Source organism: Crocodylus siamensis, chromosome 5 (genome assembly GCF_052110815.1).
Source record: "Crocodylus siamensis isolate JL-2025a chromosome 5, ASM5211081v1, whole genome shotgun sequence".
NCBI classification, from domain to species: domain Eukaryota; kingdom Metazoa; phylum Chordata; order Crocodylia; family Crocodylidae; genus Crocodylus; species Crocodylus siamensis.
This window is the reverse complement of record NC_143399.1, coordinates 173,968,539-173,984,037: the sequence shown is the minus strand read 5'-3', so window position 1 is coordinate 173,984,037 and position 15,499 is coordinate 173,968,539. Positions and strand designations below refer to the sequence as shown.

Sequence of the window (15,499 nt, the reverse complement as noted above, 5' to 3'; positions counted from 1 at the left end):
ATAAAACCAGGGGGAAAAAACTATTTTCCATTATCCTTGCTAGTTATCAACATGCTGGCTGCAGTACATCTTTTGAGAGAGCCAGAAAGGATGAGTTAGTAAATACCAGCTGCTTTTTGCATCCAGCTCCTGCTACAAACAAGCTTCCTTGGCCTTGCTGCTTCCCGAGTCTCAGTCGGTGCAGTGTGCAGACCAGCCCTTAGAGATGATGTCATTTTATTCTTGGTCCAATGAGGAAAGCGAAGTGCAGGCTCTTTTGTGTGGCCTGGGATTATAACTGGGGCTGCGGACAGCATTGAGGGGATTGAGCATACAAGTGCTGTATCTCAGCCCGGACAGAAGTGTTTGCTGTTGCTGTTGCTGCTGCTGCTGTTGCTGCCACTGTCATCAGAATGACTCTCCAAGTAAGAGTTCCTGCTTCTAGGGAAGTGAGGATGGAGATGCACTGAAGTGTCCATGGGCGGTGCCTTGCTGCGACAGTGTGATGTCTTGGCAGAACAAGGATTACTATTTCAAAATTGTGGTTGCCTGGCACCACAGCCAGTTACTTTTTTAAGTGAAGGTGCTTAAATGGTGTGTGATGTATGCAGGGGAGTTAAAGTTTCCTGTTTTGCATTCATTATTCATTGGTTCATACAATTTTGGGATGGATAGGAGCACACTTGCTTGAAGGGGGAGGTTTATTTGGTACATGCATTAGTTTGCTTTGTGAGTTGCCTGTATTTGTTTTGAATGTTGCACTTCTATATACTGTGTATGTATATTTGAGAATGATGTTTCTTTTTAGGAGTTGCTTAATTATGATATATTTAGAGTTATGCAAAGAGACAATTTTCTAAACTTCTAAGTTATTGGGATGTGCAGTTTTGGACCTAAGATTTTTTTTGAGGGAATAGCTAATAGTGCATCATTATTTAGATGCATGCATTCTTCTTGGGGTGGGGGTTGTATTTGGAAGGGTACACGTTGGTCATTGGCAAAATTCAATTGTCTCCTCTCCCAGTGCTGGATCTGAGGTGTTTTTATGAAGCCAGCCCCTGCTGCTGGTTTTCAGCCTCCTGTCATTGCAGTCACATGCATGCACTTTCCTTTTTTGCCCATATCCTGAGACTCAGCCAGTTTTCTTCTGTTAAGTTCTTTGTTCTCTCTCCACAACTTGCAAGCTCTTTCATCTCTAGGGTTACCATATTTCCAGTTCCAAAAATGAGGACACCTGTCACACAGGGGGATATGATTGTGGGGCGGCCAGTGATATATTGATGTCCTACCCCTGCCCAAGCCATTTACACTCACTCCCAAGCCACAGCCCCCTCCAGCCCTACTGCTGCCCCACACTCCAGACCTGCAGTACCCTAGAAACAACTGGGCCATGCTAGTGCCCATCACTTCTGACTCACCTTCCCCTGGCACTGCCGGCGTCCCGCACTCCTGACCCACAGTCCCCCACCCCCCATGGTGCCCCTCACTCCCAAGCCACAGTCTCCCCAGTCCTGCTGGTGCCCCTCACTCCTGACCTGCAGCCCCCTTTCCCCCAACAGTCCTGCAGTGTCTTCCAGCTGCCCTGCCCATGTGAACAAGGGCACCAGCTCCTGTGCCACTGGAGCCATGCAGCTCCCTACTGCCCCCAAAACCCCCTGATCCCTTCCCCAACTGAAGAAGTAGGTGCCTCCTCTGCTCTGCTGCAGCTCCAGCACCCAGATAGCTTCCCCCTGTGCCAGCAGGCACCCCCCCACACACACATCCATCCCCTTCACACACACACACACCCGCATGCATGTATGCATGTGTCCCCCCTCCCCCCCAGTCCCTCAAACAGTTCCCAAGCCTTGGCCCCTCACAAACTTACCTGCATGCAGCTGCTGGAGCTGCTCCCACCACCCTGCCTGGCTGCATGGCAACCACGTACATATGCATGTATGTGTGCATGTGTGTGTGCACATCCATGTGGTACCCCCTGCCTACAGTTGCCCTCCCCCAACTGCCCCCAGTCCCAAGCAGGTCCTTGCTAGAGGAAGCCAGGAAGTTGCGGGAAAAAACTTAGAAACTGACCTAACAAAAATCCTGGACAGTTGATCTTTTTTTTTTTTAAAACACCCAGATGGAGAGCAGAGGATCCAAAAAGAGGACATGTTCAGGAAAACTGGGACGTATGGAAACCCTATTCATCCCAGTCCTGTTCTCAGCTGGGTTGGTGCCAGCGTGGTTGCCCAGCAGAGGTATTAGCGATGGCTCTGGGTGAGGTCATGGCAATAACAACCTGGCCCAGATGCTGGGAGCGCATTGTCAGAAAGTAGAGGTTCTGTCTGGGAGGAACGTTAACCTTTGAGGTACCTGACTGCAAAAGAGCTGGCGTGCAGTACTGTAATACAGCAGAGGTGTGTGCATGTCACTGCACTTGAGAAAACTAGGAACTTCTTTCTTTTGGTTGAACAGCCAAAGCCCAAACCTAATCCTGACACTTTTAAAGCCAGGATTTATCACTGCTCAGCAGTAATTGCCCTTGAGCAACTGGAGCTGGTTGTATAGCTTCCCTCACAATGAACAGGTAAGGTATCTCCCACTTACCACACACATACAATTACTTGGGAGTACAATTTAGCTTACCTCATGATAATCTGCTGTACCCGTAAATGACTAAATGCAGCACTGTTCTGCCAGGAGAATGAAGAGCAAAGGTTAGGGGGGGAAAAAGTAAGAAAAAGAGTAAAAGCCCCAAACCTTTCAAGAAAACAAAAATCTGTTATCAAATATGGAACTGTTACAAATTACTTTCTCCCAGTGTGGTTTTATATATAGCACTATCTTTTAAGCAATATAACATTAAATTATTATGGATAATAACTCATACCCTCTTTTTTCTCACCAATCTCTCTTCTATGAACATGTAGGAAAGATGAAAAATGAAACAAGATAATCAGTTCAAGAAAAAAAAAGTTTAGACCATACCTGAGTTTGTGTTCTCCTCATATTTCATATCGGGAGGGTATCAAACATATCACTTCCAGGTAAAGAAAGAAGTCAAGTTATTCATTATATAATTGTGCCAGACTTGAGGTAAGGGTTTTGCTTGTTTTAGCACTAAGCATGAGAATCTGTGGAGTCCAAATGGCCTTCATTTTAATGTAGCAATTTCTTTCAAAGGCAGATGATCTTGCCATCTGCACTGTCAGAGTCTTTGAAGTTCTGCCACCAAGGCCATAACATTGCATTGCCTAAAAGTTAGTTCAGCTGTTCTGGTTGTACTATTCTCTGCATTAATTATTTATGCTATTCATCATTTGATTCAGTATTCCAAGAGAAATTAAATAATAAATATTCTCTGGCCTTTACCTGCTGTAAATGATGTGAAGGAGCAGGGCCATAGTCAAAATGAAAGACACAGGGCTAACTTTATGCCTGACAAAAGTTTACTAGACATGAATTTCTTCTTTTGTGTAGATTGTTAAATCTGCTTATCATGTACAAGATTTTAAAAATCTTAGGTGCTGGGATCCAGAATTGTCTTGATCCCTTCATGTTCATATTTTGTACCAATTATTATTACCCATTTAATATCTGCTTCCACAATATCAGTCTGTTAATTTGTTTCACTTTTCTGTGGGTAAGTGAGAGGTACCTTAGTGGTATGGAGATGAAATAATCTCTAACATCCTATGTGTATGTAACAGATACTGAAGCTGTTTGTCCTGATGTAATACACAGAAATATTTCAGCACCATCATGGGCGTAAGATGCATTAATTTCAGACTTCCGTTGATGATAGAGAGACAAACTACCGTAGGTTAATTTGTGCTTACTGTTGGGTAAAGCCATGGAGCAAATTTCTGCCCCTGTATATCTTTCAATTATTTGTTCACGTGCCCATGCTCCCATTTTTTATTATGCTGAGAAAATTGTGTTTTTGGTCATCATTCCAAATCACAACCTCAAATGATAACTCTCTTCACTTGGCCCACAGAATTCTGATGCCTTTATACATATATTTGAAATCTTTATTGGGATTTTGGGGTATGGTGACCAAGTGGTTAAGGCATCTTGCTACTGCTCCAGAAGGATGAGGTTCAGTCTCGCTGTGGGCTCATGCTGAAGGCCACTCCCAGTTGGCCTACCTGTAAAGGAGTACCTGGTTGTTCGGGCTGAGCAGTCAAAGGCAAATGGATGCAATGCCAATGTGTATGGTGTTGGCTATAGAAATTGGCACTTGATCATGCTGGCCCTATGGATCACTAGGCTCAGGATGGACCCTTGACCTTTTTGATTTGGGATTTTTATAAAAGAAAAGTTAAATGAGAAATGAGATCTAAATACCTGGGGTTACAGGTTTTTTTTACCTAAAATAAACCACTGAGTCAAAGGATATAAATCATCTCTGTGGTAACCATACCAAAACGCATACTTTATCCAGTGAACACACTGCAGAGTTACAAACAAACTAGTGGCAGCAGATGCCTAGCCAGTCATTAATATTGTACATAGGACAGAAAGAAAGCTACATCATTGTATAAACTACAGTTGTTCAGTGGGCTTATAAAGAATAGAAATCATTTTGTGGTTTGAACCATCACAGTTATTACCTAAATCTGCTACTATGTGACTGGTTCTGCAATGCTTTGGAAACCAGCACTGGTTTGTTATATTAGGACTAAGCTTCTTATTTAACTGGAGGATTATTTGTTATTAACATTCTGCACTATAGAGATGTCTTTTCATTTCTAATACCCTCTGGAGAAATCTCCTTAACTGTATTTTTACAAATATCTGTGCCTTGTGCCATAGAGGAAGTAAACCTGTATGATCATAATGGTCTCTTCTGGTTAAACTTTATGAACTGCAATTTAATGACATGATCATCCTTAGTAATGGGACCACATTTCCACTTTTTATGTGGTTCCCTATCTTTACTTTATATCAGGATAACATGCTTTTCTGTCCCTAGTATTGTCTCTTTAAGGAGCAGCCAGTCCTCTGACTCCTTTTTCTCTTGATTACCATGGGATCGTGCCCACCAGTTCCCTGAGTTTGCTTTTCTAAAGTATAGTATCAATATTGTGCTGCTCTCCTTCTTTCCTTCTTTCCTGCTAATAAGCAGTAAATCTAAGAGAGGGGGGAATCCCAATGGATGCTCTTCCCAAAATCACTGGGACTCTGACTCATCTAACCTCGTCAATTAGCAAGGGGGTAGAGGGGGGGCACTCTGAGGTGCTCTGGGTTAGAGTAAAAGGCAGTCCAGGGGATAGAGACTTAACGGTGGGAGTCTACTATAGACCTCCCAACCAGGGAGAAGAGCTCAACCAGGAATTCTTAGGTCAGCTCACAGAGGCAGTGAGGGCTAAGGATGTGGTCATCATGGGGGACCTGAACTTCCCAGACATCTGCTGGGAAGAGCAGTCAGCCAAGTCTGACCGCTCACGTCGGTTCTTAGCCAGAGTGCAGGACCTCCATCTAACCCAGGAGGTGCACAGCCCCACCAGGGGAGACGCCTTGTTGGACCTGGTGCTGGCCACGGGTGATGACCTGGTGAGGGGGCTGCGGGTGATGGGCCACCTGGGAGACAGTGATCATCGCTTCCTGGAATTCACCATCCAGCGTAAGGTGGCAAAGGGCTGCAGCAAGGCAACAGCCCTAGACTTTAGGAGGGCTGACTTCAACAAGCTAAGGAGGATCGTTGGGGAAGTGCTGAGGACCCAGAAGGGAAGGGAGCCAGATGTCCAAGGTGAGTGGTTGCTCCTTAAGGAGACAATCCTCCATGCCCAAAGGGAGGTAATCCCAACAAGGGTCAAAGGGAGCAGGAGGGCACATAAACCCCCATGGCTCACTAGGAGCATCCGGGAATGTCTCCTTGCTAAAAGGGAGGCATACACCCAATGGAGGGATGGGGTCATCACCAAGAAGGACTATGTTACAGTCGCCCGAGGATGTAGGGGGGCAGTCAGGAAGGCCAAGGCAGAGATGGAGATAGGACTAGCTTCCCGGATTAAGGACAATAAGAAGTCCTTCTTCAAATACATAGGGAGTAAAAAAAGGGTCCCGGGTAATGTGGGGCCCCTGCAGGACACGATGGTCAACTTAGTCGTCACGCCAGATGACAAAGCTAACATATTTAACGATTTCTTTGCCTCTGTCTTCCTAAGTAGGGACCAGTTCAGCCACCTCCCTGCTGGGCCCCCCTCGGGCCCCAGGAGAGACACGCCTGGGCCAGGGGTTAGCAAGGAGTTAGTTAGGGTACTTCTGGAGAGGCTGGACGTGTTCAAGTCCGCTGGTCCGGACAATCTTCACCCTAGGGTTCTACAGGAACTGGCCGAGGTCATTGCGGGACCCCTGGCGCGGCTCTATGAGCACTCGTGGTGCTCTGGTGAGGTGCCGGAGGACTGGAAGAGGGCCAATGTGGTCCCTATCTTCAAAAAGGGAAAAAAAGAGGACCCAGGAAATTACAGGCCAGTTAGTCTTACCTCAATCCCGGGTAAGCTCTTTGAAAAAATTATCCTGGCACATATCCAGGAGGGCCTTGCGGGGGAATGCATGCTCAGGGGCAACCAACATGGGTTCATCAGTGGCAGGTCTTGTCAGACCAACCTGGTGGCCTTTTACGATCAGGTCACCAAATCATTAGACGCAGGGGTTGCTGTGGATGTAGTCTTTCTGGACTTCCGGAAGGCTTTCGACACTGTCTCTCACCCTGTCCTCATCAAAAAGCTGGGAGACTGTGGTGTCGATGCCCACACAGTCAAATGGGTCGCTAACTGGTTGGAGGGCCGCACCCAGAGGGTGGTAGTGGATGGGTTCTTCTCGACCTGGAAGGACGTGGGCAGTGGGGTTCCGCAGGGCTCGGTCCTCGGGCCCGCACTGTTCAACATCTTCATCAGTGATTTGGATGAGGGGGTAGAAAGCACCCTGTTCAAGTTTGCTGATGACACTAAGATGTGGGGGGATGTGGGTGCACTAGAAGGGTGCAATAGGCTACAAGCTGACCTTGACAGGTTGCAACGGTGGGCGGATGAGAATAGGATGGGGTTTAACACTGAGAAGTGCAAGGTGTTGCACATGGGGAGGAAGAACTGGCACCACACTTACAGGTTGGGGAACTCCCCTCTTGCCAGCACGGAGACGGAAAAGGATCTTGGAGTCGTCATTGACTCCACGATGAACATGGGCCGGCAGTGTGGGGAGGCAGTCAAGAAGGCCAACCGTACCCTGTCATGCATCCACAGATGCATCTCGAGCAGGTCCAGGGAGGTGATGCTCCCCCTCTATGCAGCGCCACACTTCGAGAGGGACGTGGACAATATGGAAAGAGTCCAGAGGAGGGCCACTCGTATGATCAGGGGTCAGCAGGGCAGGCCTTATGAGGAGAGGCTACGGGACCTGAACCTGTTTAGCCTCCACAAGAGAAGGTTAAGGGGGGACCTTGTGGCCTGCTACAAACTGGTCAGGGGGGATCAGCAGGTATTGGGGGAGTCCCTGTTCCCCCGTGTGCTGCCAGGAGTGACCAGGAATAACGGTCACAAGCTGGCGGAGGGTAGGTTTAGATTAGATATTAGGAGGCGCTACTTCACAGTCAGGGCGGCTAGGGCCTGGAACCGGCTTCCAGGGGAAGTGGTGCAGGCTCCTAGCCTGGGGATTTTTAAAAGGAAGTTAGATGAGCACCTTGCCGGGGTCATCTGACCCCGGTGCTCTTTCCTGCCAAGGCAGGAGGTCGGACTAGATGATCTACCTAGGTCCCTTCTGACTCTAGCTACTATGAAACTATGAAACTATGAAACCTTGCTGCCTAGGATGGCCCTGTCTCCTTGTTGTAACTACTAAGGCTTAGCAGCTGTGGACATCTTGGATGCTTGTACAGGTGACACCATTATCATGTACATGTGATGAAAATGTAATTTTGTGCGGCTTAATGGCATCACACTGTACACGTGCAAGAGTTTGAGGGTTTTAAATGAGTTTGTATCATTGCAAACTAAACTACATCCTGATGCAAATTGCAGCTGTCAGCTCACCCCTCGGCTGTGGGAGAGGTGGGCAGGCTCCACAGAAAAAAAGATCAGGCCCCTCACCTCTTCTGCCTTCAGCAGGCTTCTGTGGCTAGCAGGACACCTGGGGCTGCCCAGAAATGGCTGGCTTGCCTTGGGGCAGTGCAGGAAGATGGAAGGAGGGCGGCTGGAGAAGGCAGCGGGATGGTGCACAGGGCACTGGAAGCCCAAGCAGACTGCTAGCTGGCTGGGTGGTACCCAAGCTCAGAAGTGCCTGATCCAACAGTTTCCCGAGCTCGCCCGGACTTCCAGGGCCCCTTGCACCATCTCCACCACCAGCACACACAGCCGCCCTCCTTTCAACCACCAGGGGCAAGCCGGTTGTGTTGGTGGCTGGAGAAGGCAGCGGGGAAGCTTTGGATTTGGTGCCTCTGAGGTGGGGCACCCAGCTAGCAGCCCAGGCAGCCCTGTCCTCACCGCCTTCTCCGTCCGCCAACAAACTGAACTGCCCTCCTGCCACCTTCCTGTGCTGCCCCAGGGGCAAGCCAGCCCATTCCCAAGTGGCCCCAGGCATCCTGTTGGCTGCAGGAGCCTGCTGAAGGTAGAAGCAGTGAGGTACCTGACCCCCCCCCCTTTTTTTTTTTTGGCAGTTTGCCCACCTCTCCAATGGCCGGGGGTGGTGAGCTGCCAGTGAGCTGAGTGGCCCTATAGCTGCGTGGGGCCACGGTCTTTCCCTCTACAGGGCAGAGCTGGATTGGTCTGGGTGTTGCCTGTGAGCTGGGGCAGCCCCAGGGGGCATCGCCACTGTGGAGGGAAGGACCAGGGTCCCCTGTAGCTCAGGGGCTACTCAGCCTGCAGGCAGCTTGCCCCTGCAGCTGTGGGCAGACTCCAGCTCTGACAAAAAAATAAAGAAAAGGATTGGGCCTCTCACTATAACGTGACAAAAAAATTGAAATGGTGGGCATATTCTATACCCCCTGTTTCAATTTAGGGGGCATAGAATAACACCCCAAGGACTAAATCCCTGTCACCTGTATAAGCACCCCTCATTGCTTGAAACAGCACTGCAAGATGGCAACAAAACAAAGCCCAGATAAAGTGCCTCTACTCACAGGCACTCACACAAAGCAACCAAGATTCTCCTTTTTCTTCCAAGCAGCAGTCCCACTCAGATTCTCCTATTTGCTAGCTTTTGATGTTGCTCATTCCTGATGTCACTGGGACTTTGCAGTCAGTTGCAACAAGGCTGACTGGTAACATACGGTGCCAGCCTCGGGCATCAGCTGACAAGAGGAGAAATCTTAGGCACCTTATACAGAGCTCCCTTTCACAGCTCTAACAAGTTACAACACAAGGCTCCTAGAAGTTCATACAGAATGTCAGTTTATTCTCAAAGGAAAAAGCACCTGCACCCAGATATATAGGCACTAAACATGAGACCAGGTCTCATCACTGGAAGTTAATTACAGGGACCAACCTATACCATCCCAGTCAAGAGGACTCAACAGTCATTGTGTTTTTTAACAGCTGGGTGAAAGGGCACACTGATCATTGCTGCTCCTCTGGAGAATCCCTATACCCCAGCTAGTTCAGCCAACAAATAGATTGTAGGAACAGGTGAAAATACAATATAATACATATAAATCAGTTCTGCACTGCTCCCAAACTGGAAGCAGTGTTGTCATGTTCACGTGGCATTGTGGGTGAATTAACTGATCCTTCCTCTCACTGCTACCTTGTTTCTGGCTCAGGAAGTTGTGTGCATGGAGTACATCAAGTGTTTCAGCATGACACTGCCTGGCTTAAAAGTAAGTATGTCCAGTCAGGACCTAAAATTGGAAAGTGCTTTAAGAGGTTATCCTCCATTGGACTTCATCAGATTTAATTAGAGCATGACCAAGAATAACACTGTTTTTGGACTTCTGGTTCTGCTTGTGGAAATATGGAACAAGTGCTCACAGTACTTTCTGGAAAGAATTAGCTATTTCAATAGGATAATGCAGGTCATGCTTTAGTTTAAGAAAACAGGGCATCTCCATAGTATATCACAGTGTTTAATAAATGCCCTTTCCCTACAGGAAGTAAGGGATTTATACTAAGGAAACCTTCCCATTTTTAGGAGACTTTCAGTGGGAAAGCTCTTAAAAGCCTGCCTTTAGTTACTACTAATCTGTAGTGCTAGTGGGAGATGCATACATTGGTTTGTCTTACCAGATTCTGCAAGTCTCCAGTTGACTATTTTTTACGTATTTATAAGAAAAGATTCAGAAGACCAAATTAACCAAAGCTCAGTTTGTTTATTATGACAATATACTTATTAAATCAGTCAACATCATTCACCCACCTGACCCCCACATCGCCCTCCTCCTTCTCCACCCCTGCACTCTGCCCAAGTCTGTTAAGAGTGACTACAGCATTTCATACAGCAAGGTTGGTACACCTTCCTAACATCCCAATATTTATAGCACCTTTGTTTAAAAAAAATAACCAGTAAGATTTTTCAGGCGTTATCATGGACAGCATGGAGAGGGTCCAGAGGAGAGCCACCCGCATGATCAGGGGTCAGCAGGGCAGGCCCTATGAGGAGAGGCTACGGGACCTGAACCTGTTCAGCCTCCAAAAGAGAAGGCTGAGGGGGGATCTAGTGGCCTGTTACAAACTAGTCAGGGGGACCAGCGGGCACTGGGGGAGTCCCTGTTCCCCCGAGCACTGCCAGAAGTGACCAGGAATAACCGTCACAAGCTGGCAGAGGGTAGGTTTAGGCTAGATATCAGGAGGCGCTACTCTGCAGTCAGGTCAGCTAGGGTCTGGAACCAACTTCCAAGAGAAGTGGTGCAGGCTCCTACCCTGGGGGTGTTTAAGAGGAGGTTAGATGAACACCTTGCTGGGGTCGTTTGACCCCAGTATTCTTTCCTGCCATGGCAGGGGGTTGGACTTGATGATCTGCTCAGGTCCCTTCCAATCCTACCCTACCAACTATGAAATCATGCAAGCCAGTTTCTTTCAGCTTCTTACTTGTTTGAACAGAAGATTTCAAAAGTTTAGTACATGCCAAAGGTGTCTTGTACTGTCCAACTTCTAGTGCCATTCATAGTTATTAAATATCAACAGATTTATCTGTGACTGCTCCCTAAATCTTACTAAATGCTTCCATAAGTATTTTGCAAGCCTAAAGTTATACAAACTTCAGTTACAGCTCCTCACATAAGCCTTCAGGGAATTTGGCTTTTTTTATAAGTATTTCATAATTATTGTAAGAAAAGACCTGTAACATTAAATATTAATATATAAATAGATATTACTAATGAGGATAAAGACTTCAAAGCATAAAGGATGCACAGTATGAGTGGCTCAAGAGGCCTGGACCATTTCAGATGATCTCTTGGAGGCCTGTGGTCCCTAAGTGATGAGCATCCAGTATCCAGGAAGCTTATAAACAAGCTTTCAAACGTATATTTCCAAATGAAAAATCTAAGTTAATTCCATTGCAGGAAGCAGAGATTACTTTGTTACCTTGTAGGATGGTTGCCAGTTTTCTGTAAATGAATGTAGCTACCTATCTGACCTTGCATACTTTTACAGGCTGCTGCTGCCTGAACCTGCTAGCATCAGCTGATGCATAATGAAGTCAATGAGGCCCTTGCAGGTTTGCCAGAGATCCTTTCTTTGAAAGGAAAGACACAATAAGAATGTATCCTTTCATTGTTTCCCTTCTCATTTTCACACACAGCGGCTACGTCCAGACAAGTGTCGATGTGTGTGTGGTATGTGGCACTGCAGACTTGTCTGTGGTGTCACACACAGCACAAGCAGGCATTCCCCACACTGCTACCTTGTAGCATGGGGTGGGGGTTGCGGGGGAGAGGGAGGTGAAGTTTGACCCCAGAAGATCCTAGGGTCAAAAAAATCCATGCCACAAAAAAGTAGCGCAGCTCACATGGCGGCAGCATACGCCGCCCGAAACCAGAGCCACATTCTGGCTGCAGACCAGGGTTCCTGCCACAGCTGCAGCCCCAAGAGGCCCCCAGGACTCCAGGTAAGGCTGATGGGGCCAGAAGAGTTGCTGGCCCCAGCCCCCCCACCCTACCTGGGGTAACCTGCTGTGCAGCAGTGCTCGTGTGGCATGGGCGTTCCCCAGGGAGAAACAGCAGCAGCATAACGTGTGCTGTTGCTACTTCTCCCTGGGAAACAAATGTCCTTGCTCATCTAGACATACCCAGCAGGTGCATCTACACATGCAGTCAGCATGTAGTAATAAACTCTGGCACAGTTCACACTGGAGTTTATCACTCCTGGGTGCAGCATTTACACATGTGCCTGGGACCACAGCACACTGAGCTGTGACAGAGTAGCCTCAGCTGGCAGGAAACCCAGGGTTGCCAGCTTGCCAGCCCAGGGCTGCTCCAACCTGGCTCAACATACTGCAGATGGGCTGGCTGGGGCACTAGGGTGGTACAGTGCAGGGCTAGCCCCTGCACTGTAGCTCCCTCATGCCCCAGCCAGCCCCAGTCATGTGTGCTTTGGTGCACATAACTACTCCACTGTAGGATAGTACTTGTCCTGGACAGTACTGTCCTATTACAGAATTAATTAATTTATGGCGCCTTAATTCAGGCACACATGTAGACAGTGATGCTTTACTGTGCAGTTAATTAGCCAGCTCTGCAGTACAGCTTTTGTGTAGATGTACCTAGTAACATGTACCCATTTCATTTTGCTCCCTGTTTTGGGGGGGGAAGAGGGGTTCTGTAGAACGCCATGAAATTGGAAACTTTGAAATCCTTCATCATTTACTTTTGTGGCTTGGTTGAGCCAGCACAGTCACTTGCCAAAAAGAAACGTCAGGGTGAAGCACAGATATGTTTGTTATAAAGTAAAGGTTGTCTAACAGTTATGGCAAGGGCTGGTCAGGGGAGTAGAGAATTTTCTACCTGACAGGCTACATTGTGCTTATGCAACCTCGCGATTCCAGCTGATCGGACCAAGTCACAGAAATAAAACTGACATTACTGAATACGTAGCATATTATTGCAGAAACTTCATAGACTTCAATGACATTAGGGCTGGAAGGGACCTTGCGAAATCATCAGGTCCAGCCCACTGCCCAAGGGGCAGGAAGTCAGCTGGGGTCAGATCACCCCAGCAAGATAAGCATCCAAGTGCTGTAGGGACTTTTTGTATACACCTTAAACGTACCATATTTACTTAAATCCAATAAATATGTTAGAATTTTTCATGTACAGAATCTAATTAGCGGACGGTCTGTTGTCGTGAGGAAAGCAGCGGCAGGTGGCAAGGGCCCTTGCCCTGCCTCAAGCTTGTTCCTGCCCCTCCCTGGTGCATGCCCCCTCACCTGCGCTTGTCTCCCCGCTACCTGCCCCCTGTGCCTGTATCCTGCTGCCTGCTCCTGCTCCTTTCCTTGCCCCCACCCCCAGTTCCTCCCTGAATTCTGCCCCCCCTTTGCCTATACCTGCACCCTGCCTCCATGCCACCACTTAACTTCCCCTGCAATTCTGCCCCAGAGCCAGAGCAGTCAACAGCAACAATGTCCCCAGCCTGGCCTGGCCATGGACAAGTGGCAGCAGCTCTCAGCCAGGACAGATGAGGGCTGGAGGGACCAGAGCTGGGGAGGAATGTAAAGGGGGAGGCACCTTCAAGGGCAACCATACTGCATCATCTACCCTGTGCTCTCCCTGAGCCTTACACATGAGTTTTCCTCCTTCCACCTCTCCCTCCCACCCTGTGTTCTCTCCCCACATGCCCCTGGCTGCAAGCCCCCTCCCCCGCCAGTGATCCATCCCAACCAGGAGCAGATAGCAGTTCAGCTTTGGCTTCAGCCCTGAGCAGAGGCCAAAGCCAGAGCTGACCCACCGCCTGCCCCGGGCTGATACTCAAATCTAAGATGAACCTTTTTTTCTGCATGCTGACTGGGGGAGGAGGAAAACCTCATGTTGGATTTGAGTAAACACAGTATGTACATTACCTCCTCCAACATTTTGCTATGATGTCCTTGCAAATATATCAACCTTTGGGTGGAACTCTTAAATACATGCAATACTTTATATTTGCTTTACAAATCATTGAAGCTAGCATATTGCATACAATGTCATCTGGACTTTTGGGTTAAATCAGTGCAAATGACTGGGGGGCTCAGAGATCACAGGAAGAAATGTAAATTATTTTAGAGGCTCACAGGCACAAAATGAAGCAGAATCTGAACTAAAGACTACCCTCTGTACTGAAACCAAGATACACAGGGACAGATAGTAGCTGGCTCTGCATGAGATGAGAGAAGAGGATGGAAAAAGACTTTCAGTCCCAGAACTCATCCATCCATTGCACCTCTGCAATAGATCACTATAATGTGTCCTTGGGCACTTCACAGGTGAGGATAAAGCTCCAGTTAGCCTGGGCGCCCACCCCGTTGTAGCAGACTGGTGCCTCAGGCCCTAGCACCCACATACACATTAACTGTTGCACCTCCAGTAGAAAACTGAAAGAAACACAGTAATGCACCCGCCAGTTTTTCATAGGACATTACAGATTAGTATGTGGTCCTCATTGCTTAGGTATAAAAATATGCTAAGGGAAGAGAGTTTGGCTTCTTTTAACAGAGTTGATTTATTAACCAAGCTGGTCATATTCCTGATTTATTAAGTTTGGCATCAGTGACAATGTGGAAACACCCAGTACATGTATGTTATACCGAGCACTTGAAGCATGCAAGTTAAGGGACAAAATGTCTAAGTTTGTATTGTTTTGATTTTTCTTTCTTCTTATCAGGCTGACTTTGATAGTGCTGCAGAAGAGGTGAAAAAATTAAAAACGAGACCAAGTGATGAAGAACTGAAGGAGCTATATGGACTCTACAAACAGTCTACTGTTGGAGACATTAATATTGGTACTTTTCTGTGTGCATATTCATTTTACCATATTTAATTCTGTAACTTCAAAGCTATTCCACAATCTTTAGGTGACACTGCATAGTTACAACAAGTTTATCTGTTTCTTTTGGCAGAGTGTCCAGGAGTGCTAGACTTAAAAGGCAAAGCCAAATGGGAAGCATGGAACCTTAAAAAAGGTGTTATAGTATTTAAGTTTCTACTATTTTCATTGCTTGTATAGAATACCAAATAAGGAGATATAATGACTGCTACTTTCCTTTGCAGGTTTATCAAAGGAGGATGCCATGAATGCCTACATCTCTAAAGCAAAAGAGATGATAGAAAAATATGGGATCTAGAATATTCCAGATAATTTCCAGAAACAAAAATCAATAATTCCCCAGAAGCTAATGAACTAACTATTTTGAGGAAAAATGCAATAACGTTTTCACATTTAGTTTGACACCATGATTTACTAAGCATGCATTATTTAACTGTAAGAAGTGATTTACATACGTACGGAACTTCTGAGATACTGAGTATGCTTATTTTGAATAAAGTTACCAATTAGATTGGTTTAAAGATTTCACTTGTCTCTCATCTATATATTTTAGGGGGCAGAAATATTACATCCAGTTTCCTACTTGT

The 15,499-nt window shown here is 47.1% G+C and overlaps 1 protein-coding gene across 1 annotated transcript; it reads left to right on the top strand.

The window, feature by feature from the left end:
- The first annotated feature begins 228 nt into the window (after positions 1-228).
- On the top strand, positions 229-15,440 carry ACBD7 (acyl-CoA binding domain containing 7). Its single transcript, XM_090047186.1, has 4 exons — positions 229-404; positions 14,751-14,868; positions 14,986-15,048; positions 15,137-15,440. The coding sequence occupies exons 1-4, from the start codon at positions 393-395 to the stop codon at positions 15,208-15,210; spliced, it is 267 nt and encodes an 88-aa protein (XP_089903312.1). The 5' UTR covers positions 229-392; the 3' UTR covers positions 15,211-15,440.
- The last annotated feature ends 59 nt before the right edge of the window (positions 15,441-15,499 follow it).

Excerpts from the sequence above, each read along its gene's own strand:
- ACBD7 (XM_090047186.1), top strand. Across the intron at positions 14,869-14,985 it reads TGTTGGAGACATTAATATTG|AGTGTCCAGGAGTGCTAGAC; the intron begins GTACTTTTCTGT and ends TTCTTTTGGCAG. Across the intron at positions 15,049-15,136 it reads AGCATGGAACCTTAAAAAAG|GTTTATCAAAGGAGGATGCC; the intron begins GTGTTATAGTAT and ends TTTCCTTTGCAG.